General features: G+C 33.1%; 3 protein-coding genes across 3 annotated transcripts; 1 reads left to right on the top strand and 2 right to left on the bottom strand.

Moving 5' to 3' along the window:
- Window positions 1–2,392: 2,392 nt before the first annotated feature.
- LOC129901602 (uncharacterized) lies at window positions 2,393–4,128 on the bottom strand. Its single transcript, XM_055976842.1, has 2 exons — window positions 3,636–4,128; window positions 2,393–2,678 (listed from the first exon to the last, which is right to left on the bottom strand). Exons 1-2 carry the CDS (start codon window positions 4,038–4,040, stop codon window positions 2,550–2,552), a joined length of 534 nt encoding a protein of 177 aa, XP_055832817.1. The 5' UTR covers window positions 4,041–4,128; the 3' UTR covers window positions 2,393–2,549.
- Window positions 4,129–4,340: 212 nt separating this feature from the next.
- On the top strand, window positions 4,341–11,472 carry LOC129900917 (uncharacterized). Its single transcript, XM_055976001.1, has 3 exons — window positions 4,341–4,732; window positions 4,888–5,092; window positions 11,199–11,472. The coding sequence occupies exons 1-3, from the start codon at window positions 4,583–4,585 to the stop codon at window positions 11,255–11,257; spliced, it is 414 nt and encodes a 137-aa protein (XP_055831976.1). The 5' UTR covers window positions 4,341–4,582; the 3' UTR covers window positions 11,258–11,472.
- Window positions 11,473–15,306: 3,834 nt separating this feature from the next.
- Window positions 15,307–20,154, bottom strand: LOC129900916 (probable methyltransferase PMT15). Its single transcript, XM_055976000.1, has 5 exons — window positions 19,242–20,154; window positions 16,596–17,104; window positions 16,105–16,497; window positions 15,854–15,931; window positions 15,307–15,753 (listed from the first exon to the last, which is right to left on the bottom strand). The coding sequence occupies exons 1-5, from the start codon at window positions 19,989–19,991 to the stop codon at window positions 15,519–15,521; spliced, it is 1,965 nt and encodes a 654-aa protein (XP_055831975.1). The 5' UTR covers window positions 19,992–20,154; the 3' UTR covers window positions 15,307–15,518.
- Window positions 20,155–22,745: the final 2,591 nt, after the last annotated feature.

The raw sequence follows: 22,745 nt of genomic DNA, 5'->3' as shown, positions 1-22,745 counted from the left end.
TTTTTATTACCGATTTTCATTTTTTTGATTGCAGCGATTACTTGTTCAAACTATTGTTAATCGGCGATTTTTCTGTCGGCAAATCCTGTCTTCTTCTCAGATTCGCCGTATGTTCATCTATTTAACTTTGATCTCCTATGTTTACAGTTTAATTCAAGTTTAATGTGTGTGTAAATTCCTTTGTTGTTCAACTTTAATTCATTTTTGTGGCCTCACAGATCACTGAAAGTTGGTTTTGTTAGCTACATGTTTCATTCATAACTAATACTCTCTTAATTCAAGTTTAATTCATTTTTGTGGCTTACAGAGAAGGCTGGTTTCATTAGCTACAGGTTTCAGTTGTCTCTAATTCTCTTTTAATTCAAGTTTAATGTGAGTTTAATTCATTTGTTATTCAATTTTAATTCATTTTTGTGGCCTACAGATCACTGAAGGCTGGTTTTGTTAGATACATGTTTCATTCGTGTCTAATACTCTTCTAATTCAAGTTTAATTCATTTTTGTGGTTTACAGAGAATGCTGGTTTCATTAGCTACAGGTTTCAATCGTCTCTAATTCTCTTTTAATTCAAGTTTAATGTGAGTTTAATTCCTTTGTTGTTCAACTTTAATTCAATTTTGTGGCCTCACAGATCACTGAAGGTTGGTTTTGTTAGCTACATGTTTTATTCGTGTCTAATTCTCTTCTAATTCAAGTTTAATTTATTTTTGTGGCTTACAGAGAAGGTTGGTTTCATTAGCTACAGGTTTCAGTCGTCTCTAATTCTCTTTTAATTCAAGTTTAATGTGTGTGTAATTCCTTTGTTGTTCAACTTTAATTAATATATTGTGGAGAGGCAGGACACTTTGCTAGGGAATGCACTAGTCAATTCGTAACTGCCTTCATAGTGGTGATCGACTGCCTTTTTCGAGGTTGCTCGACTAACGTTTCCGATTATCCATTCGAGCTGAAACTTCTTGGGCTCTGCAATTTTTGGAGTTGCTGTAATCCTGCAAAATTTGGAGCATTTTTGGTGATGGGTGATGCAATTTGTTGAGGGCTGTTGGTTGTTGTTCAGTTTGTATGTTGCTTCTGGCTGTGATGTTGTTGCAGCCCTGTAAGTTATAGGTGCTGCATTTCTGCCTTTGTACCTGCACAAACAACTAAACCCAAGGAATCCCCAAGATTGTTTGGTATTGTTGAATGTTGCAATGCTCCATAGTTGCTGCAATTGGTTTAGCTCTGTGAAACCTACACAAACAAGTAAGCAACCACAAGCAAAAGAGGGTGATGGACTACTGGTACAAATCTGTATTGGATGATGTATTTGATTGTTATGGTTGGATTGTTTGGTGTAGCAGGTTACTCTTAGCAAGGATCCCTGCATTGTGATCCACCATTCCTTTTTGTGCTCCATGTATTGGAACTGTTGCTGCACAGCCAAACTCAAAACCATACTAAATGTTAGTTGCTGCTTGCAAGCTGATAGTGCTTTCATGTGCTGCAGTTCAGAGTGTGCCTGCATAATAAGAAAAGAAGAAAGGCAGAGGAAAGAAAAGAACTCCAGAAGAAGTCCCAGAAATGGTTGAACATGTATGTTGTTCACTCTTGGAGCTATGCTACTTGCTGCAATTATGGTGTTGCAGTTTCCAGGGGTGCTGCATGTTGCATTTGTTGCAACCTCAGGCTTGCTTGTTGAGTGTACCTGCAAAATCCTGTACCTGTACCTCCAAGACTGTTGCACAACAGCAACATTGGAAAGCCATTGCATTGTGCATGTTTTTCTTTCCAGATTGCAAGATATGTTGCAATTTTGAAAGTTTCTTGGTGGTCCAATCAACTTTAGTTTGTATGTAATTCATTTTTGTGTTTTTATAGATCACTGAATGCTTTTTCATTAGCCACACTTTTATTCGTGTCTAATTCTATTCTAATTCAACTTTAATATGTATGTAATTTATTTTTTATTCAAGTTTAATTCAGTTTTTATTCAAGTTTAATTCATAATGCAGGTTTCAGTTTGATAAAACTACTGAAACACATCACTGAAGGTTTTTTCATTAGCTACAATTTTCATTCGTGTCTAATTCTCTTCTAATTCAACTTTAGTGTATATGTAATTCATTTTTGTGTTTCTATAAATCACTGAAGGCTTTTTCATTAGCCACACTTTTCATTAGTGTCTAATTCTATTTTAATTCAACTTTAATATGTATGTAATTTATGTTTTATTCAAGTTTAATTCATTTTTCATTCAAGTTTAATTCATAATGCAGGTTTCAGTTTGATAACACTACTGAAACACTTTAACATTAACGTAGCTATGTATTGCATTATAAAAAAGAAGATATATTTTACATGAACAAAAAACTATATTAAAATTGTATTTTACGTGTACACAAATTATCTTAAAAAGGATAGCACAAAACAATCTTCAAAACCTAAGTAATACATCAGCTATAAACTATTTTTAGACAACATAGTTTTCATATACATTTTAACTACTATAACTAAATTTATTTATTTATGTGGTCTTTCATCTTCACTTTGAAGGTTACTCTTTTGCTTCTTCACTGCATATTCTCATAGTAGAGCCCCAAAACCTCTTTCAGAGACTGTCTGCACTTAGTTGTTGATTTGCAATATCCTGGCCATTGCTCACTAACTCCGCAAATGCAGCCACAAAAACTCCACAGTCCCTATAAAATTTAAAATATAAAATCATTATAAAAATACTATTGAGTTTAATAAGACCAATACAAAAGATAGTATTTATTTGATAAACAATTAAATTTACGATCCTGCATATAAATAATTTCAATCTATCACTATAGATAATTATATCTTAACATGAACCCTCAAATAGGACTTAAAAGATATGTGGAATTTCAAGAAAAGAAGAGTAGCTTTATCAGTGCTAATATTAGCTAGTGAAGAAGAATGGTAATGAAGCATAATGAAAACTACAAGAGAAAACATAAGATTGCAAATTCTACCCATGACTGTTTTTATATTGGAATGTCTTTTATATGACAATAATTGATAATACATAGCAATGATCTTAGAAGATCTATTTATTGCTATCAAATCTTCCTTTGGTCTTAAGCTCAACAATAAGATAAATACAAAAGATTAAGGGATTATGAATCTAACGTAAGAAGTGATTTCAAAATAGAGAAACTGAAAACTTTTTTCATTAGCTATAGGTTTCATTCGTATCTAATTCCCTTCTAATTCAACTTTAATGTGTGTAATACACAATTTCATTCAAGTTTAATTCATTTTTGTGGTGTACAGATAACTAAAAACTTTTTTCAATTAACTATAGATTTCATTCATCTCTTATTCTCTTCTAATTCAACTTTAATGTATGTGTAATACATTTTAATTCAAAGTTTAATTCATTTATATTTATTTATTTTAAAAAAATAAACAAATTGCAACACAAAAGATCTAACAATTCATGACAAAACTCCCAACAATCACTGATATAATAAACTTGAGCAAATAAATTTAGACTATAATAAAAGTATTAAATACACAAATTTTTCTTCAACATCTAGCACACAAGTTCAAAACAACAACAAACTAAGAAAATACACATAAATAGATTGAAAATGCTATCAATTAAATAATGTGTTGGTAGAATGACATACCGGATATAAACTCTCCGGTAGAATCATATTTTTGCACAATGGATTTCGAATTTTTGGATTCTTCTCCTGAGCAACTGTAGGTTTCACTTTCTTTGACTGAAATTGAGAAGGTAAATCCTCAAAATCATCATCACTGTCAACAAATTTCTTAGATGCCGATCCAACATCAACTCGTTTTCTTTTCGATTTAGAACTCAATTCATTGGTTTTTTTCTTACTTCTACCGCCCTTTTTCTTCACATGCAATGCTTGGAAATTTTGATTAACCTCACCACCAGCTTCTTCTGGAGATTGATTTGCAGAAATTCCCAAACCAAAATTTGGACCGACATTCACTTCATCACTGCCGGTTGAATCAACAATTCGAATTCTTGGGCTTCTTCTAGGAGATTTCTGACCTTTCATTACAATTGTGCACCTAAAACCTATAAATTCCGTCTGAAATAAACAAGAAGATGAAGAAATAATGGAAGAATGAAGAAGAGATGAAGGAAGAAGAGAGAGACGCACAAACCTTAGAGAAAGAGAGAAAACCCTTTCCTCTTCCTTAAATAAAAATGGAACATAATGTTTCTTTAATTAAAATATTGCTGTTAATTGTTAAAATGATAATAAAATAAAAGTATATTTAAAAATGGTAAATGTTTTTTAAAACACAGTCAATTAAGTAATTTTACCTTCCTAGTTTATGCCTGTGGGGCGTGGGCTGTGGCTCAAAGACCCAACAAATGAGCCCAAGTGAGAGAGAGAAAAAGAAGCACTAGGATGAAAGAATTTATATTTTTCTTTATGTCTGTCACAAACTTTGCCGCCAAAGCCAATCTCACTTTCCCGCCAAAATCCTTGGACCCAATTGTTGAGGTTACTGAGTGATCTAAAAGAGAGAGCAACATCTCATCTGCTTTCGCTCGAACTTGAATAATCCCAATTGTTTGATAGAAATTTAAATGCAGATTCAGGTAAAATGCAGCTGCGGAGAGGAGAAATGCGCGGAATGGGCAATTCTAGAGCTTCAAGGTGTTGTTGAAGCCCAACCCTCCTTCAAAGATCGACTCCAAAATCTTCGAATTGGCACCCTCTGCCGCCCCACTTATCAGGTTTTTCACTTACAACTCTATGTTCTATCTTTTCGCCATCCTTTTTTTGTTCATGGGATTCTTAAATATCTACATTTTTTGTTGCTTGAAGGATGCATGAAATGTTAGGAATCTCATTTTTTTTATTTTTGCCTGTTCTTTTTTTTCCTAAAAAGGAAACTTATACATTTACGGTTGGATATCATGAGTTGACTGGAACCAAGGTGCCCTTGAAAAAACCAATGTTAGTATTGAAGAAAATCAAATTTTCCACTGAAGAAGAGAAGGGTGACGTCAATTCATCAAGGGTGGAATTGGACGTTATTGGAGTAATTCGTCAAAGGATTCTTTTTAAAACTAGACCTAAGGCGCTCATATCAAGTAAGACATCATATTTCTCCCTTTTTTTCAGTCTTTTTGGTAAATCCGGAATTAACTTACTTGTTATACTTAAATCCTCGGTTATAGACGTTATTAAAGTGTATGAAAATGGAAAGGTTCAACCTTCGTGTTCAACAATGTTTTAATATTTGTTGTTCTTTAATTGTTGTCTTATGTACATGGAAATGAACATGACGCCAGAACGTTGGGGGTGTGTCAGTTTTGGCGAGGTTAGGAATCCCATTATGATAGGATAGACAAAAAAGAGGCGACCTTGGTTGACTATTTCCACGGATAAGTTACTTATTTTAGAGGAAACACTCTCTCATAAAAGAAGCATGCTTCTAAAGCACAAAGCTTTATATAAAAGCTTATAATTTAATACAATGTTATTTACATTAAGGCTTCTAAGGCCTTTATATAGGCTTATATCTCAAGTGATTTTAGTTTAAGAAAAATATGTGATACATAGTAATAGAGATAAGGGTGACGATTAATCTCACCAAGATAAATAATATATTCAATGTAATCCTACAAGTAGGGTCTAGGGAGGGTAGAGTGTATGCAAACCTTACCCGTACCTCGTAGAGACAGAGGCTGTCTGCCCTCAACTTAAATAATGCCTGCCAAATAGTTTGAAAAAGGATACATATATGAGAGCAATAACTACAACAAATTAATGCGAAATGGAGTGTTACACAACAAACAAGAGAAAGAACTATAACGAAAACGAAATAATGCAATAATCGGAGTGTAAGAACGAAAAAAAATAAGGATGACAACCTGCTGAATCATTATATGAAAAAATGACAAACTTTTGATTCATCATTTGGTTAGCTGTTGCATTAATAAGTGACAAGATTTTGGGCCATTAGCAAAGCAGAGCGAAGACTTAAGGCACCAATTACCTTATTTTGCACACCAAATTTATGCTTGAGAAGGGACACAAAAGCTTGAAGAAACTCACTCCAAGCTGCATGACGATGATTAGGCATATTTTATGAGTTGTGATGCTTCACACTAGCTCATAAAGAAGGATTAGTTGGACACTTTGGAAGGGATCACACTTTAGCTCTTATAAAAGAAAACTTTAATTACCCCAAGATGGAACGAGATGCCATTTGGCATATTCAGAAGGGTTGTATTTTCCATTAGCAATGAGGTGAAATTAAAACATGGGTATGTATAAGTCATTGCCTAGTCTTGAAGCTCCTTTGGAAGATGTGGGCATGGATTTTATTTTAGGATTGCCAAAGACTCAATGAAGGTATGACTCTGTAATAGGCATGTCTGTGACATTAAACAAGGATTTGATAGATTCTCGAAAATGGCTGATTTTGTTCCATATTAGAAGTGTGATGATGCTTCTCATATGGTTGATTTATATTTCAAGGAGAGCGTGTGTCTTTATGGAGTTTTTTGAAAACTACCACTTCAGACTGAGATAACAAGTTCATGAGTCATTTTTGACATGCTTTGTGGAGGAGGATTTGAAGTCATTTGTTGTTTAGCTTAGCAAGTCATCCTCGATCGATGGTCAAAAGGGAAGTAGTTAACAAAATCTTGTAAAATTTATTGCCAGTTTTCTTGGAAAGCATATTTGTCAATGGGATCCTGTGCTGCCACAAGTAGAGTTTTCTTACAATAACTCTTTGAGACAAACAACTCAAAATTTCCATTTGAGGTTGTTTTTCGCAAATAGCCAATCAGTCCCTTGGATCTTCTCTCATTGCCAACTATTTGTGAGTTCAATGCCAATGCCGAAGAACATACCAAGGAGATCAAGAAGCTTCACAAGGAAGTTTGCGATGATATTGTTCAATAAACCGTTGAAAATCTAGCAACAAGCACCTGAAAAAACTATTTTCAAAGAAGCTTTAATATGGATTAACAACAACAACATACCCAGTGTAGTCCTACACAATGGGGTTTGGGAGGGTAGAGTGTACGCAAGCCTTACCTCTACCTCAGAAGTTATCATCTTGAGCAGATGACCATCTTCGAATCTTGGAGCATATAAATGGCAATGCCTATAAAATTGAACTACTCTGTAGGTGCTGATTTGTCTCCATATTATAAAGAACATAATGGAGACTCAAAGATTGACAGCGGACCGCTTTCAACCCTGAAAGTCCGACGCAAGAGCTTGTCACTTGCTAATGCAGACTTATCATGCGATGATGCAACTTGTCATATGATGTTTTAGTAGCTTGTCATCCTTATGTTTTGTCATTCTTATCTTTGTATGGTGTAATTTTCATCCTTATCTTTAGTGAGGTTTGTCCCACGTTGATCCTTGAAGTAAAACCACTTACGATGTGAGCCTACTTAAAGGTCTAAAGAGCCTTAGGTGTCGTTTGGTATGGTGCAAAAAATTAGTGTTGAATAGGGTGTATTAGTAATCTAGAGATTTGTTATGCTGGGATCATTTCTTAGCCACTATTTGGTTTGGTGTATTAAAAATAACATGTATTGCATAATTTTAAAAAAGCTGTTTGTTTACAAAAATACCCTCCACATTCTTTGGCTTCCTACACTTTTATTGGACAATTATGTCTTTAACCATGCTTATGCATGTATTAAAAACTTTTGTATTTCTAATACCATGGTTTGCTATGTATTATTATATTGAGGATAATATCAAATAAGGGTATTGCATAATTTTTTTAAAAATTATTTGTTTACAAAAATACCCTCCACATTCTTTGGCTTCCTACACTTTTATTGGACAATTGTGTCTTTAACCATGCTTATGCATGTATTAAAAACTTTTGTATTGCTAATACCATGGTTTGCTATGTATTATTATATTGAGGATAATATCAAATAGGGCATGTGTATTAGTTTGACATGGGTTAAAAACTTGTACCAAACAAGGAATTAGTAATATCAATACATGTAGTATTTTCTCTAATACCTTCTACCAAAATACCCATTAATGTAAATTATCTTGTGTTGGATTATAAACTTTTTATATAAAGCTTTGTGCTTAAGTTTGCTTCGTGTAATCTTGACATTTGAAGTATTTACTACCACTAGCTTGTTTATTAGAAGACTTTTGAGGGTACCTTTAGATGATACTCGTGATGGTGAAATTTTGTTCTTGCTGCTAAAAGTAATTTCCTGTTGCTTATAAGCACTTGATAGATGTTACAACCTGATTTCAAACTCGTTGAATAACGTTCAATAACGTGGCTATTTGTGAAATAACAGAGAGACTCACCTAATTTTAATTCAGGAATTAGGAAGCCCATGAAAGAAAGGTGTTTAAACCTTAAATGTGTTTGCAAACTAGAGAAAGGTAAGGATTCAACTGGTGATTGGCATCTCGAGAAATTCGCAAACACGTTTACCAACAAAGTTTAAGACAAATTTTGTGGCTAAAGTAAAACTTGTTTGTAAAATGATTGTTAAAAGTGATTTTGTAAAACAATTTATTTAGCACTTAATTACTCTATTAATTTCATATATGAACTAACTTTTGTAATTTGGTTATTACTAAAATGACTTGTAAATTTGACTTTGAATTAAACATATTAATTCAACTTCCAAACTTATAGGTCGATAGACTTTACTTTATAACTATCATGACATGGATTAGTCCTTAAACTATTTTAGTGAGTCTTAAGGTTTTGGATCCTTTGAAAAAACTGATTTTTTGATTGTTGATCTTGAGCCCCAAAATTCTTCTTGAAACACAACAATAACAACGACAACATACTCGATGTAATCTCACAAGTGGGGTCTGGAGAGGGCAAGATGTACGCAGACCTTATCCCTACTTTTGTGTGGTAGAGATCCTTGAAATAGTTTTCTGGAAAAAATAAAGTAAGATTCATTCTTTGTTAATTGAAAATATCTTCTGTTTATGTATGAAAAGTTTGAAACGAAGTTTTGGAAAAAAATATCCTTCTAATTCTGCCAAACAGAAACTGAACTTCTCTTTTTAATGAAAACAATAGCCAAACAGAATAAGTAAAAAAGAAAGGCGATTCTGATGTTTGAGCATCCTTTATTCATTGAAAATTATTCCAGAAGAAGTGATTCATTATGATCTCTGACCCTATCAAACAAATGTAAACCTCCCATCTTAAGGTTTATTTGTTGTTGGATAAAATTAGAACCGCTAGATGCATTAGGATTAACAGTATCACTGCCTAGGATGGTCACCACCCTAGTTTCTATCCACACCTGTTTGTTATGGTTGTTCATGTGTCCCCATCCTGCCCGCGCCTCCGCCAGATTCATGTTTGAACGGAGTTGACAAGTGTTAAAAATAGCTACATTTATTTCCTTTTTGTGTTTAAAAAAATTCCATACAAGTGATTTTTACATATTCTGTTCTTCCTCTACTTGTAGCTACAAGAAGAGCTCCAGCCTGAGATTGATTCTGAGGTGGAGCTTCTGTAACTGGACTAGTGGGTGTTTTATCTTATTCATCTTTTTCTTTCCTCATTCATATTTCTTTGATCACCAAATTGTGTTTCCATTAATACGTTATGTAGTGGTTCACTAGAGTGAAGATCAAAACCGGCGGTTTGGATCACAGGGGTTTCATCAACACGAGTAAAATCCTCTATATGTTTTCTAGGCATAGTGGAAGACTTTGAAATTTCTCCCCCTTTTATTGTTTCCAAAGATTGTGTAGGATTGATCCATCAAATTTAAGGTTTTCTGATTCTCTGGCAAGCTCTTTTTTTCTACATGAATTTACAAGGATTCCTTCCTTTTTGTTTCTTGGATATGGTAAACTCCTCTTCCTGCTCAAATTAACCCTCCGCAGGGGCCACCAGTAGCTTTCCTCACCTCTCCATTTGTTACTTGGGCCCTTCAATCTCATGGTTGGAGGTGCCTCTGCTCTGAACCAAAGGCCAAAGCCGTGAAGTGGATCGTCCAGAAAAGATCTCCAAACAACTATGGTGGAGTTCCTGAGGGGTGTATCTATGAAGCGGCATGCCTCTATTCTGGTTTAGTGGCATGCATGACCTGATGAATCTTCCAGTCTCTTTGCATTTAATCTTGTTGTCTTCAACAACAATGATCCAGAAAACAAAGGTGGGGGCTTGTACTGGGGTGACGAAACAGGCAATTGATCTTCGTTTTCCTATCACTTCAAGGTCGTCCTTATTTCCCATTCTAGCCACCATCTTTCATTGGATAGGTACAAATATATAGCTTTTAGATTGTTGGAAGACAAAAGATGTCATGAAACACATTTAAAACGCTTCTCTATTATCTATATTTTCTCCCTATCTTTTGCGAAATTGATATGAGATATGAATGAAAATAGCTTTATTGGATATGACAAGCCGTTTTATTCTGGTCAGGAAAGCAAGAAATAGCAACTTGATACTTCTAGACTTAAAAGATCTTGTTGCTATTTGATGCTTTCCTAACAAGAATTTCTCCGTTAGTGTAGAAAGTCAAAAATTCCTTGGCATATCCACTAAAGCTAAGTTGCATTCAATGCCATCGCAATCCCACAAAGTAAAGAGAGTGAACATCGTTATTGGAGAAGCTTTTCCAACGTGTTGCCAGCCTTAATCTTTTGTGGTTTTCATTCATATTTTTCCAACCTTAACTCTTACCATGTCTCTGTTGACGTGCACCCTTTGGCTTTTTGAGAGAGCTCAAGCAATCAGTGCATTGTGGAAACATTACCACAATGTACTTTCATGACTTTGCCTCACTTAGGCGGGAAGACGTGAAACTACCACCTTTGGTTTGGGCAAATACAACTCAACTCTTATCCCATAAATTGCATCATAGCATAACCTATATCCTACACTCTTCCCCTAATCATTGTGGAGTGTAATGCTGACAAGAGACATATACTGAGAAATTGTGTGCATGTTTTACGTACATGTCTTTTCTTTGAATAAATAAATATAGAATGCACTCATATCCATAAAGAAAAGAAAGATCACCTGTCAGTATTTCATATATGTTAGTCATGTGACCACTAGCTGTTTTATGCTGTTACTAATATTTGCAGCAGATATTCATTGTTTGCTGCCTAGCTATTGCATGTCTAATGAAGATCAGATCATGATTCCGTTTTCCCTTTTTCACTATCTTAACTCTTCATCTTTTCGTGTATATCCAGAACCTCAACCTACAGAGAAGGGAAAAGTCAGTGCTGCAGTGTCCTCTATGTACAATTGAATCGTACTGTTCATGCAATTTTGTTGATATTTCAAAGATGGAGGCTTTGATTCCTCTATTCTTCCAAGTGAAGGGTTGATTGCTAGTGTTGCGAAATGACTGCATTGTATATCACCCTGTAATTTCCTTGATTGGCTGAAATTGTACGTGACCTGGAACTCTTACACAGTGACAGTAATTTGATATATATACTGAACTTCAATGACTCGTTTCAATATCATCCTTTGATTATAATATTCTGATTAAGATGAGATCAGGGGTTGCGGACTTGCAGTGCTCTTTAGTATTGTGGCTAAGCAAAAAAAAGATAAGTGTTCCACTCAAACATTTTGCTTTTATGTGGAGTTACAACTTCATGAACTGTTAAATCCAAATTCATGTCCATCAGTCCAGACGCTGCATGAGTACTCACCTCTTGAGTATTGGCAAATACAGTTTTTTACTTGATATCCCAATGGTGTTGAAACAACTGTTTGCAAAGGCATTCCAGTTCCCTAGCAACTTGATTGGGATTTCTGAGTGTTTACTATAGATTCCCCTCTAGGTTTGGACTTTCTTGCTCACTGATTTAAGATCATTTTAAAAAAAGTATTAATAATGGGTTATGAAATGTTAAATTACTAGGTACTATTGAGTTTTCAGTTTTATTTCTAAATAAAACAATTTATTATGATTTATTTATGAGTCTGGAGCCAAAAGGGCATAACATTGACTAAAAATTTCAAAAGAACAAGCAAATTATTGAAGGTGCATGGTGTTAAGTGCCAAGGCACACTAACACTTGCGCTTTGCTAGGTGATGTGGCTTCCCAATTCACCCATTTCATGCGCACCCAGTTGACCCCAACTTCCCCCTTTACATTTTCCAATTCTTTTTAGTTTCTTTCCATAAATTAAATCACATAGTATTTTTATTTTATTTTTATATATATAGTATATCTATCTTACATACCCACATAAAATAGTAACAAATATGATTAGACTAAGAGCCTGCTTGGATTTGGATTGGCTTACAAGTTGTTGAAAATAATTTATAAGTTGTTTTCAGTTTTTTTGAATGTTTGACTGGCTAATTTAAAATCAATTTGTGTTTAAAATAAGCTCAAAAAATAATTTGGCCTATTTGACTTAGCTTATCTAAAACAGCTGATTAGCTGAAAACAGCTTATAAGCCAAAAAAAAAGAGTTGGGATACCCAACTCTTTTTTTCTTTGGCTTATAAGTTGTTTTCAGTTTTCTCCCAACTTTATTTCTTTTGGGCTTATAAGTTGCTTTCAACTTATAAGCTATTTTAGATAAATTAAATCAAACAGATACTTGATAAAAAAAGGATAAATACATAAAATAGACTCTTTAAACAAATTATTTGCCGTCCCATACCCCACCCCTAAATAATTCCGTTTTGTATCCGTTCGTCCAAACTAATTACCCCTTGTACCCTTTTTAGTCTAGGCCCAATTCGCGTTTATGATACCTGAATGATACCATAACATATGTAATATATTGTTATGGTATCATTGAGGATTTTAAGCCGAGGGCCTCTCTATTTTCATGAGATAGTGGTAAGGTCTACGTACATCCTATCCTCCCAGACCCCACTTGTGATGTTTCACTGGGTATATTGCTGTTGTTGTTTGTTGAGGATTTTAAAAGTGCTTCATTAAGAATTTTCAATATCTTGATAATATACGAATATACCGTAGTAGTATTATTCATGTAATATCGAATAACTTAGAAAAATCTTTATGATACCATCACAATATATACACAATACGATGGTGTCATTCAACTTTTGTGATGGTATCATGTTAGTGATATACACTTGAACGGCAGCTCATTGGTGAATGATATCAAGTTATTATATCTGATATTATGTGATAGCATCATTGAGAAATTATGAATTCCTCACTTGAAGGACTGCTCATTAGTCAATGGTAATGTTATTATATATATAATATATTTGTATTATTGAGGATTGACTTAGTTGTACATGAATGAATATAGAAAATCTTAATAATACCATAGTAGTATATGAATATATTGTTATGGTATCATTAATGAATACGTAGTTTTGTGAATGAATGAATAAAGGAAATCTTAATGCTACCACAATAGTTATTTACGTACTGTGATGGTATCATACATGATTTGAGGAGTGTTACTAATTATACGAAACAATCCTTAATGATACTATGCTTGTATATGATGGTATCATGGAGATGTCGCTGAAAGATTGAAGTAGACATCAATGATATCATGACAGTATATAAATATATTGTAGTGGTATCATTGCGGGCTGAAGCAAATATACTGTAGTGGTATCATTGCGGGCTGAAGCAAACCTCAATGATACCATGTCAGTATGAATTGTAAATGAATATTTATCTGTAATTATTTTGTTTTGCTTTTATTGGGCACGTGCTTAGTTTTCCCAAAAAAAACTCCAATTTCTCTATCATTATTTTTTCTTATTATGGTTAAATAAAATTGTTATATCATTATTTTACTTAATCCAAAAAAAGTCAAAAACTCCAATATAATAGGCATTAAAAAATAATCAAAAAAATTCAATATAATGGACAAAAATATTTCAAAAAATGTTTAATATAATAGACAAAAAAAGCTTTTTAAAATATCCCAAAAATAGTCAAAAAAATATTTTCTTAAAAAAAGATCAAAAAATATAAAGCCAAAAAAAATTTAAAAATATAGATAAAAGTTTTATACTAATACTTGAATTTCTAAGTTTATGGGACACTTCTAAATCAATTAATTATACCTTTTATTAAAAAAATATTACAATTCTACCTAAATTAATTCCTTTTTTTTTTCATAGTCCATTGTCCCTTCTCTTCTCCCAAAAGGAGCATTCTTGACACATGAATATATTATATTTTAAAAAAAAAGTGGCACGCATATAATACTTTTCAAGAAATAAAAATGTGGCAAGCTAGCACTGGTTTTAAAAAAAAATTAAAAGGTTGAATGCAATATTTTTCTTCCCAAGAAGATAAAAGTGTCACTACCTCAGCTGTATTCCCACCTTTGTATGCAAGTGTGATGGAACTTAGAGGTGATTGCAGAATTTCCCAGTTTGGCATGTAAAAACACTTATTTTTTGTTCCTTTTACTACTAGGCAGTTAGATTTGTTCCCCTTTATTAGAAATATATAATGCTTCTTCTATCTCGCGGCTTCCTTTTCTTTTTTATGAACTTACATACCAAGTACCTCTTAGTCCTGAGAGGCATAGGAACAAAACGCGTTGTGGTGTTGCCAGTATACTAACAGAAAAATCACACCACCGAAAAATCCTAACTTTCCTATGGATAAATCGTGTTAAACATAAGATTATTTGTTGAAACGAACACTCCACTAATTGAAAAGAAGAACAAATTCGACGAGCACAAGAGATGGGTGAAAGGTTGCAGTGAGAGGAAAGGCGGGCAGCGACACGAAGAGTGTTGCAGATGCAGTCATGATCCAGCGATTGGAGGGCAGCACAGCATTCTGTGCTAGGAGTCGTATTCGATGTTCCTGGTAATACAAATGGGGCGCCCACATTCAGGTTCCCAAGTGATGCCGAGCATGTCTGTCCCTGAGATTCAATCACTTGGCTTTGCAGCACTACAGTCATAAGGATACTCAAGAGCACTGTGGAAAGAACAGATTTCAGGGCTGCCATAATAATATGGTATAGACTTTGAGTTGTTTGTTCTTGTTAATTAGGATTCTGTATATTTAAGCAGAAATGTGGAGTATATGAAGAACAACCTATCCGCATGAAGGACCTAATTCAATGTTTTGTGGCACTCATCTTTATTGTGTTTTAATTTGGCCTGCAATTTATAGTTGGACCATGACATAGTATCAATTGGTCCAATATGGTTATTATGCAGGGAACTCATTTTCCCTAAAGTTTTGACCTAAATAATACAAAAGTAAAACAAATTAACTTAACTAGTACAAACGTATTTCTCAGTAACTGACTTACTGAATATTTAGATTTGAAGTTTAAAATAGGCTTCTCTAGGAATGAAAACGTGCATCTCTAAGATTCAGATAAAGTTTGCACAGAACTCACGATTTTATTGGAATTGCTGAAGAATCACTAAAATCCTAGAGTTTACAATTTTCAAGTTATAGTACTACTACTACTACAATTTAACAAGTAAAAGAATACAAGAAAGAGAGGATGAACAAAACAGAGAAGGGGACTTTGAAGAACAGAAAAAGAAAAAAAAAGATTACAAAAATGATAGTTTAAGTAGTTTGAGATCCTTGAGTAGCTGGAGCTGTCAAGTATGTCTTTACTGCAAAGAAAAGCTTCTCCCTTTCAAATGGTCCATCTTCATGATCAACAATTTGACTATCCCAGTTCAATCCATCCGCTATCCTTTTCACTCTGATCAATATATCTACGTCGTCTCGGAATATTACACTTCCCTCTGGCCTTAATATCCTATCCAATTCTAGCATAATATCTTCCATTTCACATCTGTTAAACAATCACCAGAACATATATAATCAGAAACATATTCGAGACTTCCATCTCCAAGCAAAATAATAACATGATCTTTTGGAGATCATAATTTTACCTGTTTTCATAGAGGGTAAATACGGAATCAGCATGAATGAGATCATATGTTCTTGGGTATGTTGACATCGCCTCGCACCTATAGAAAAGTTAATATTAATCACAAAAGCAAAACTACTAGGGGTAGATCAAGAATTTAGACAATATGAGTTCTGAATTGAGAGCGTGTGTGTGCTGAAATGTACATCTAACTCTGTCAATACTAGTTTTTCGCACACATAGATATAATCGACCCAAAATCATAGTAGTTACCAGCTCTGGTATGTTCCAATTAGCCCTCGTTCATAAATGACGCCAAGTGTATTGACCTTAGCCTCAACGGGAACTATATTCATCACCCAAACAGGATCATTGACCAAATTTGCAGCAAAGCCACCTAGGAATGCATTCATATCTAAGATATTTCTGTATCGCCCTGGCTGGCCGAGCTGGTTATTCACTGACTTGTAATAAGAAACTCTTCTTTTCCATAGCTCTGAATCCTTCTGGAAAACTTCTTCTGTGACACCATCTACAGTTCCCCTGCTTATCCTTGGTGGTATTGCGTGTAATCTTTTAGGCCACTTTTCCAATCGTCCACCAGCCACCTCTTCTTCAATTGCAACTTCTGGCAAGGGAGTTAAGCAAGTCTCAATCTTTGTATACCTGCAAACATTCAAATCGACACGAAGTAATCAATGCTAAGAGAATTCGGATTGTAGGATAAATACCAAATGTGACGATAAATCAAAAGGAGCATGAACCAGGCTTTATCAGGATCTTGGGCAGGGCATATTGGTGGATTTTTTATTCTCTTTCGAAATGATGTACACTTCATATGATTATATGGCTTCTGCCATATTGCAATATCATCCTTCTCAACAAACTTTTTCCAGCAGAGTCTCTTAGCTACTTGCTCAATTTTATTTTGTTCAGCATTTAGGTCTTCCCTAGTTCTTTCCCAGCCTTTCCAATGTCTTCTCCAGTGGATGGGGGGGCCAGAGAGGATCCAAAATCCACCAGGTCTAAGGACTCTATCAACTTCAATCAAATACGTGCCATCATACTCGCCCCATGGAATGAGACAACGAGAGCAATGCGCCATGTCAAAAGCTCTAGATGGATATGGAAGCCTCTTGGAGGCAATAACTCCAATTAGAGCAGGTACTCCTCGCTCGAGAGCGAATTGAACTTGTGCTTCATGTGAATCCCTAGGTGCAAATGACATGGCTATGATATTTCTTGACAAAAGATAAGCTCCCCAACTCGCAACCTGCATATATTTTTAATGTTTCAAATACATTCCTATCAATATTTTGCTTTCCTAATACGAATTCTTAATAACTTTCTAGCAGACTCAATTCAGAACATATTATCTTGTTCAACATCCTTCCCTCTGCTTATTTCAAATATACAAATAAGATTCAATTGTAGTAAAAGAGATGCTGAAAGATTCACAGAAGAAAACGAGATATCATGCATGGAGTGCCAGGTGTAGAATGAAGGAGTTCAGTTCAGAAAAAAAAGAAGCCTGTTTTGATTCCTCGCGGACAAAAGAGCTTTTGTCTTGATTCTGAGTACACCTCACTGGCCTATTTCTAATCCAATCTAAGCAAAGGAATACCACTTTCCTAATTATTCCTTCAGACAATTCAACTTCTTGCATTAATAACTTCCATTCATCATCAATGCTTAATCAAAATTTGTCCCACCCAGTTTCTTTTTTAACGAACATGGTGTCCGGATCAACTTTCACGCTTCTTGACCAATTTCATATGATACCAAATACCTCACATCAGTAACATGTACTCCCTCAGTTTTTTTTTATAGCTGTCACAGTTTCGTTTTGACAATCAAACCATATGAATTTTGACTATATTTGAATTGTATTTAAAAAATTTAGAAAAAGGAAGAGTAATAAATTGATTTTATTTTAACAAATAAATGTGATATTTGAATTTAAGCTTAAATGAAATTTGATTTGGAATTAAGTTCTACCTTCTTAATTTCTTTTTATATATGCTCATACAATTATATTTAATATTAAATTTCTTCTCTTCTTATATATAGATGATCATTAGCTATACTGATGAATTTATTACTTCATTTCTCATTTTCTTAATTTTTTTTTTATTTTAATATTTTTATTTTCATATGGCCGAGGGTCTTCAGGAAACAGTCGTTCTACCTTGGTAGGAGTAAGGTCTGCGTATACTCTATTCTTCCCAAACCCCACGTTGTGGTATTTCACTGGGTTGTTATTGTTGTATGTAGATGAGTGATGGTCATATTATATGCTAAATTATTTTCCTACTATGTCCAAGCCTGAAATCAAGTAAGTCATATTTCTTATTCTAATTTTTGTTCGTTTAGTTTTTTATAACAATAAATACACTTGATTACATAAAGTCTTTATATTGTAAATAATATAATAAGAAAAAATATTAAACGTAAAAGCTTTATTGTTAATTACATAATTATTTTCACTCATATAGATTTTGATTAGAGGTAGAGGAGGGATCTTAACCATCTAATATCTTTAGATTTTGAATAATATAATTAAAAAATATGAAGAATAAAAGTCTTTTCTTTTTACGATTACATGAATATGTTTTTTCATATAAATTAAATTAGAGCTCGGGGTGGAGGGGTCGTGGGGGGTGGAGGTGTGGGGTGATGGGGGAGATATTAACAATCTTATATCTTTAGATTTTGAATAAAATAATTAAAAAATACGAAGAATAAAAGTCTTTTTTTTATGATTACATGAATATTTTTTTCGTATAAATTGGATTAGAGGTCGGGGTATTAGAGTCGTGGATGGTGGAGGGGTCATGGGGTGGAGGTGTGGGGAGAGTAGAATATTTTTTTAAAAAAAATTGAGGGTTTATTGAGAAATACAATAATGTTTGAACTTTTATTTTAAGATTATATGATTTTAACATGCTCAAACAAAATATTTTAATATAAAATAATTAAAAATATTAGTTTAATATTATCTACTTATACTAGTTAATATGAAAAAAAATGCAATACTTTTCATATAATTTTATAATATCTAAAATTTATTTTAAAATATCAAATTAACATAATGTAATTTAACTTTAAAAATTAATTAAATTAGACGTAACAATTAAAAACAAAAGAAGAGAGTCCAAATAACTTTAAGATTTGAACCTCGCACCTTTGACCACTACACCACGTCGTAGGTGCAAATTTGTCCAACCCAGTTAGTACACATGGAAACCCCAAACCAAAATTATTATTTTTTCTTTTTTTTGGGGGGGGGGGGGAGGGGAAGGGGGAGTGGGGTTAAGAAAAATCAAGAAATGCAACATTGTGATTTGTGAAAGGGACTATCAAGATTCAAGAAGAAAATGGAACGAATAAGTAAAAGAGAGAATATTTACCCCACAACCAGTATCAATGGCGGTTCTAATGGAACCATCTTTAAGATTGATCAATTTTGCAATGTCATCAATGTAAGCATCAGCACCATTAGGGAACATAGTCCCACCACCAGGAAATCTGAATTTATCACCTTCATATCTAATCCAATTTTGAACAGCTTTTTCTACTGTCAATTCTTTATGTGGAACATTATCATACCATGCAATATCTCTACTAGCAGGCCATTTAAATGGATTCTTGTAACCGTACGGTGCAGGTATACGGCATTTCAAAAGTTCACTCTTTGCAGGGCAATGCCTTTCTCTGTATATTAATCTTTTTCTATTGAATTTCAATGATCTTTCAGGGTCTTCACATGGGGTGTACTCACTGTACTTGGTGTCGCAAAGTGGGTAAATCTTGATTGCGTCATCAGGTGCAGTAACAGCTGCTCCGCCGTCGGTGGCGGCCGAGTGATGGGTGGTGAAGTCTAGTTTCTTGGTGGTGGTTCTTGAAGGTGAAGCAGTTGTGGAGGTGTTTTTAGAAGGGAAACAGGGGAGGGAATTGGTGGTGATGACGACACTGCTTCCGGCGCCGGCGCCGGTGCTGCTGCTTTGCCATAAACCAGTGAAGTAAAAAGCAGAGCAGAGAAAAGTGATGGCAATTAATGAGAAAAGATTGGGTTTTTTCAAAGGTAAAGAAGAGTGGTTGGAAGTTGGGATGGATTTGGAGGTTGGAGTATAGTAAGGGGTTGGGTTAGAACCCGCCATGAATAGAGAAGGAGTTATGTTTCCTTCTCTTTCAAGGGTGAGTTATTGCTTTGTGGAGGTGTTTATAGAAGAAAGCCAGAACAGGGGTGGTGGTAGGAAGGTGAGAAATTAGAATTTTCACAAAAACAATTTTTAAACTCTCAAAACGTTAAAATATAAACTAGTCCAAAGATGTTCGACATCTACGTATGCACATAAAAAATAATTTTTAACTATATACTTCCTTTGTTTCAATTTATGTGGAATTTTTTATTTTTCGAGAGTTAAACAACTAGACTTAAATCGGGAATTTACGCATGAAATTTTTAATTTTTTAAAAATGAAATTTATATATTTATAAACTTCGTAAAAAGTACTATAAATCATAATAATTGATAATTTAAAATATTTAAAAGATATACGAAAAATTTATGATAAAAAATAGACTTATTTCAATCTTAAAATCTTAAAGATGACACATAAATTAAAACGGGAAAAGTATAAATGGTAGAATATTAACCATTGACCAAAAACTGGCTCCGCCTTTAGTGAGGGGGGTGGGAAATATTTTTTTTTCTTGCCAATAAAATGAAAGTTTATACCGTCAATAAACTATTAAGATACCTAATTTGGGGGAGGATTAGAGATTTGAGATGGGTTGGATGAAAAATAGGTGAGCTAACAAGTTGTGTTTTGGGGGATGTGATAGGAGTAGTTTACGATGTGCGTGGTTAGTAGATTACTATTAGTTAGTTTACGATGTGCGTGGTTAGTAGATTACTATTAGTTTAAATTAATGGGGTAGTAATTAACTATTAGTTGGACATGTGAGAAGGTGCTACCGTGCTAGATTTTACAATGTGCAAATTTAGAAGAATATTACTATTATTACCGTATTATATTTGTTAATTTGGCAAGTAATATGTATAGAAATCATTTTGTTTTCGTTTATTTCTAAGTGGGAAATAAGAACGAGAAAAGGAAGACGAAAGGAAAAGGAAGAGTTACAAATGTATTTTCGAATATTTACACAATTATATGTAAGAGAGTTTTATACTTGATGATTGGGATTTCTTGGGAATATCTTTATGAAGTAGTTGTGGTTAAAAGTTGAATATAAACTATGAAGATTTGACTAATTCCCAATGAAATTTTGTGATAGAAGTTTATCGTAAACGAAATCTAATATTTATATAAAAGTTTATATAATTCTGTATAATCATGTAAAAACGTGTATACAATTTTTATATATTTATATACAAGATTAATACTTTCTCCGTTCTTTTTTTAGTTGTTTTGATTTTCTTTTTGAGAGTCAAATTATATGAACTTTGGCTAATAATTTAAAATATATATTTTTTATCATATTGATATGAAAAAAATTATAACTTATAGTACTTTTCATATCATTTTTGAATATCTAATTTTTTTACTCTAAAATATCGAGTTGATGTAATCTAATTTAGCTTTAAAAAAATTGGTCAAATTAACTCTCAAAAAACACAACATAACAACTAAAAAGGAACGAAGGATGTATATTATTATACGAGAAAATATTTAATACTATATAATGTTGTATATCATGTGTATAAATAAGGTTGCGATAAAATAATGTTGGCTATGCTGATATAACCTAAAAATATGTATTACTTTGAAAGAAAGAAAATTCTTAAAAATATTGAATGAACTTCTTGTCTTACATTAAAAGATCGTATAATAGATTAAGAAAATGTCATTTATTATTTTTTAAAAATTATTAGTCAATTATTTATGATATTTAAAATTAAGGAGTTCTAAAATATGTGGTAAAAAAAAATATATTTTAAAAATTAAGAAATCCTAAAATATATGATAAGATTTTAAAGGTATTCTTAAATTATTTGTTATTTGATAATATCCGGAAAAAGTAGCAAAACAACAATACTTTCTTTTATATTCTGTCATTTTATTTTTTATTTATTTTTAAAAAATGTTATTTTTTATTAGTATTGTTTTAAGAAAAACGTTATTCTTCATTCATCCTCAAATATAAATTGTGTTAGATCCCAGAATAATCACAGCAAGTTGTAATGCAATTATGTTGATCTAGTAATTTGTGATGATTTAGAAAAGGCCGACAATCTAAAAATTGGAGATTAATGGAAGATTGGAGATTTCTACAACAAAGGGAGTTTAGTGATTTCCTTGATCTGGCGGATAGTCTAAATGACAGAAATGGAGTTTTCTTTCTCTTTTGTCTTAATTTTTTTTTTGCATTGAAAGTGTTATTGAAAATATCAAATTACCCTTTGCAGAGTAAACAATTTGTTATTATGTTTAGCGTCCGTTAGTGAAAAACACACATTGCTTGGTTAAATAATGAAATGAAAAGAAAGAGCTTTTCCATCTTAAACGTAGTAACATATTTTCTTTGAAGAACACTTATTATTAAGATGAGAAATTTTCGATAAAACTGCTAAGATCAAATGTACTTAGTTGAATATTACAAGAATTAAAATAGAAATAATGAAATAACAAAAGGATTAAAAATGTTGTTTTTCTATTAAAACATTGGCAATGCCTTTAGGGAGGTTTAGAAGTGTTTGACTCATCCGGCCCCATTGATCATAGATTAGGTAAAGTGAGATATTCTTTTTAAATTTTATGTAAGTTTTTGGCAGATCTGCTTCTGCATTTTTGTCCTAAAGTGACACTATATATAAAATGTATTATTATAAGAATAAGAAATCCAATAGGACAAGTTTTAGTATTTTGTATAAGATGGTTCTACTCATA

This window comes from Solanum dulcamara, chromosome 8 (assembly GCF_947179165.1).
Source record: "Solanum dulcamara chromosome 8, daSolDulc1.2, whole genome shotgun sequence".
Lineage (NCBI taxonomy): Eukaryota > Viridiplantae > Streptophyta > Magnoliopsida > Solanales > Solanaceae > Solanum > Solanum dulcamara.
The sequence above is the reverse complement of the archived record's forward strand: the minus strand, read 5'-3'. Positions and strand labels throughout refer to the sequence as shown.

Excerpts from the sequence above, each read along its gene's own strand:
- LOC129900917 (XM_055976001.1), top strand. The coding sequence starts at position 4,583 with ATGCAGATTCAGGTAAAATGCAGCTGCGGAGAGGAGAAATGCGCGGAA. Across the intron at positions 4,733-4,887 it reads TCTGCCGCCCCACTTATCAG|GAAACTTATACATTTACGGT; the intron begins GTTTTTCACTTA and ends TTTCCTAAAAAG. Across the intron at positions 5,093-11,198 it reads ACCTAAGGCGCTCATATCAA|AACCTCAACCTACAGAGAAG; the intron begins GTAAGACATCAT and ends GTGTATATCCAG.
- LOC129900916 (XM_055976000.1), bottom strand. The coding sequence starts at position 19,991 with ATGGCGGGTTCTAACCCAACCCCTTACTATACTCCAACCTCCAAATCC. Across the intron at positions 16,498-16,595 it reads CAAGATCCTGATAAAGCCTG|GTATACAAAGATTGAGACTT; the intron begins GTTCATGCTCCT and ends GAATGTTTGCAG. Across the intron at positions 15,754-15,853 it reads TTTACCCTCTATGAAAACAG|ATGTGAAATGGAAGATATTA; the intron begins GTAAAATTATGA and ends ATTGTTTAACAG.
- LOC129901602 (XM_055976842.1), bottom strand. The coding sequence starts at position 4,040 with ATGAAAGGTCAGAAATCTCCTAGAAGAAGCCCAAGAATTCGAATTGTT. Across the intron at positions 2,679-3,635 it reads TACCGGAGAGTTTATATCCG|GGACTGTGGAGTTTTTGTGG; the intron begins GTATGTCATTCT and ends TAAATTTTATAG.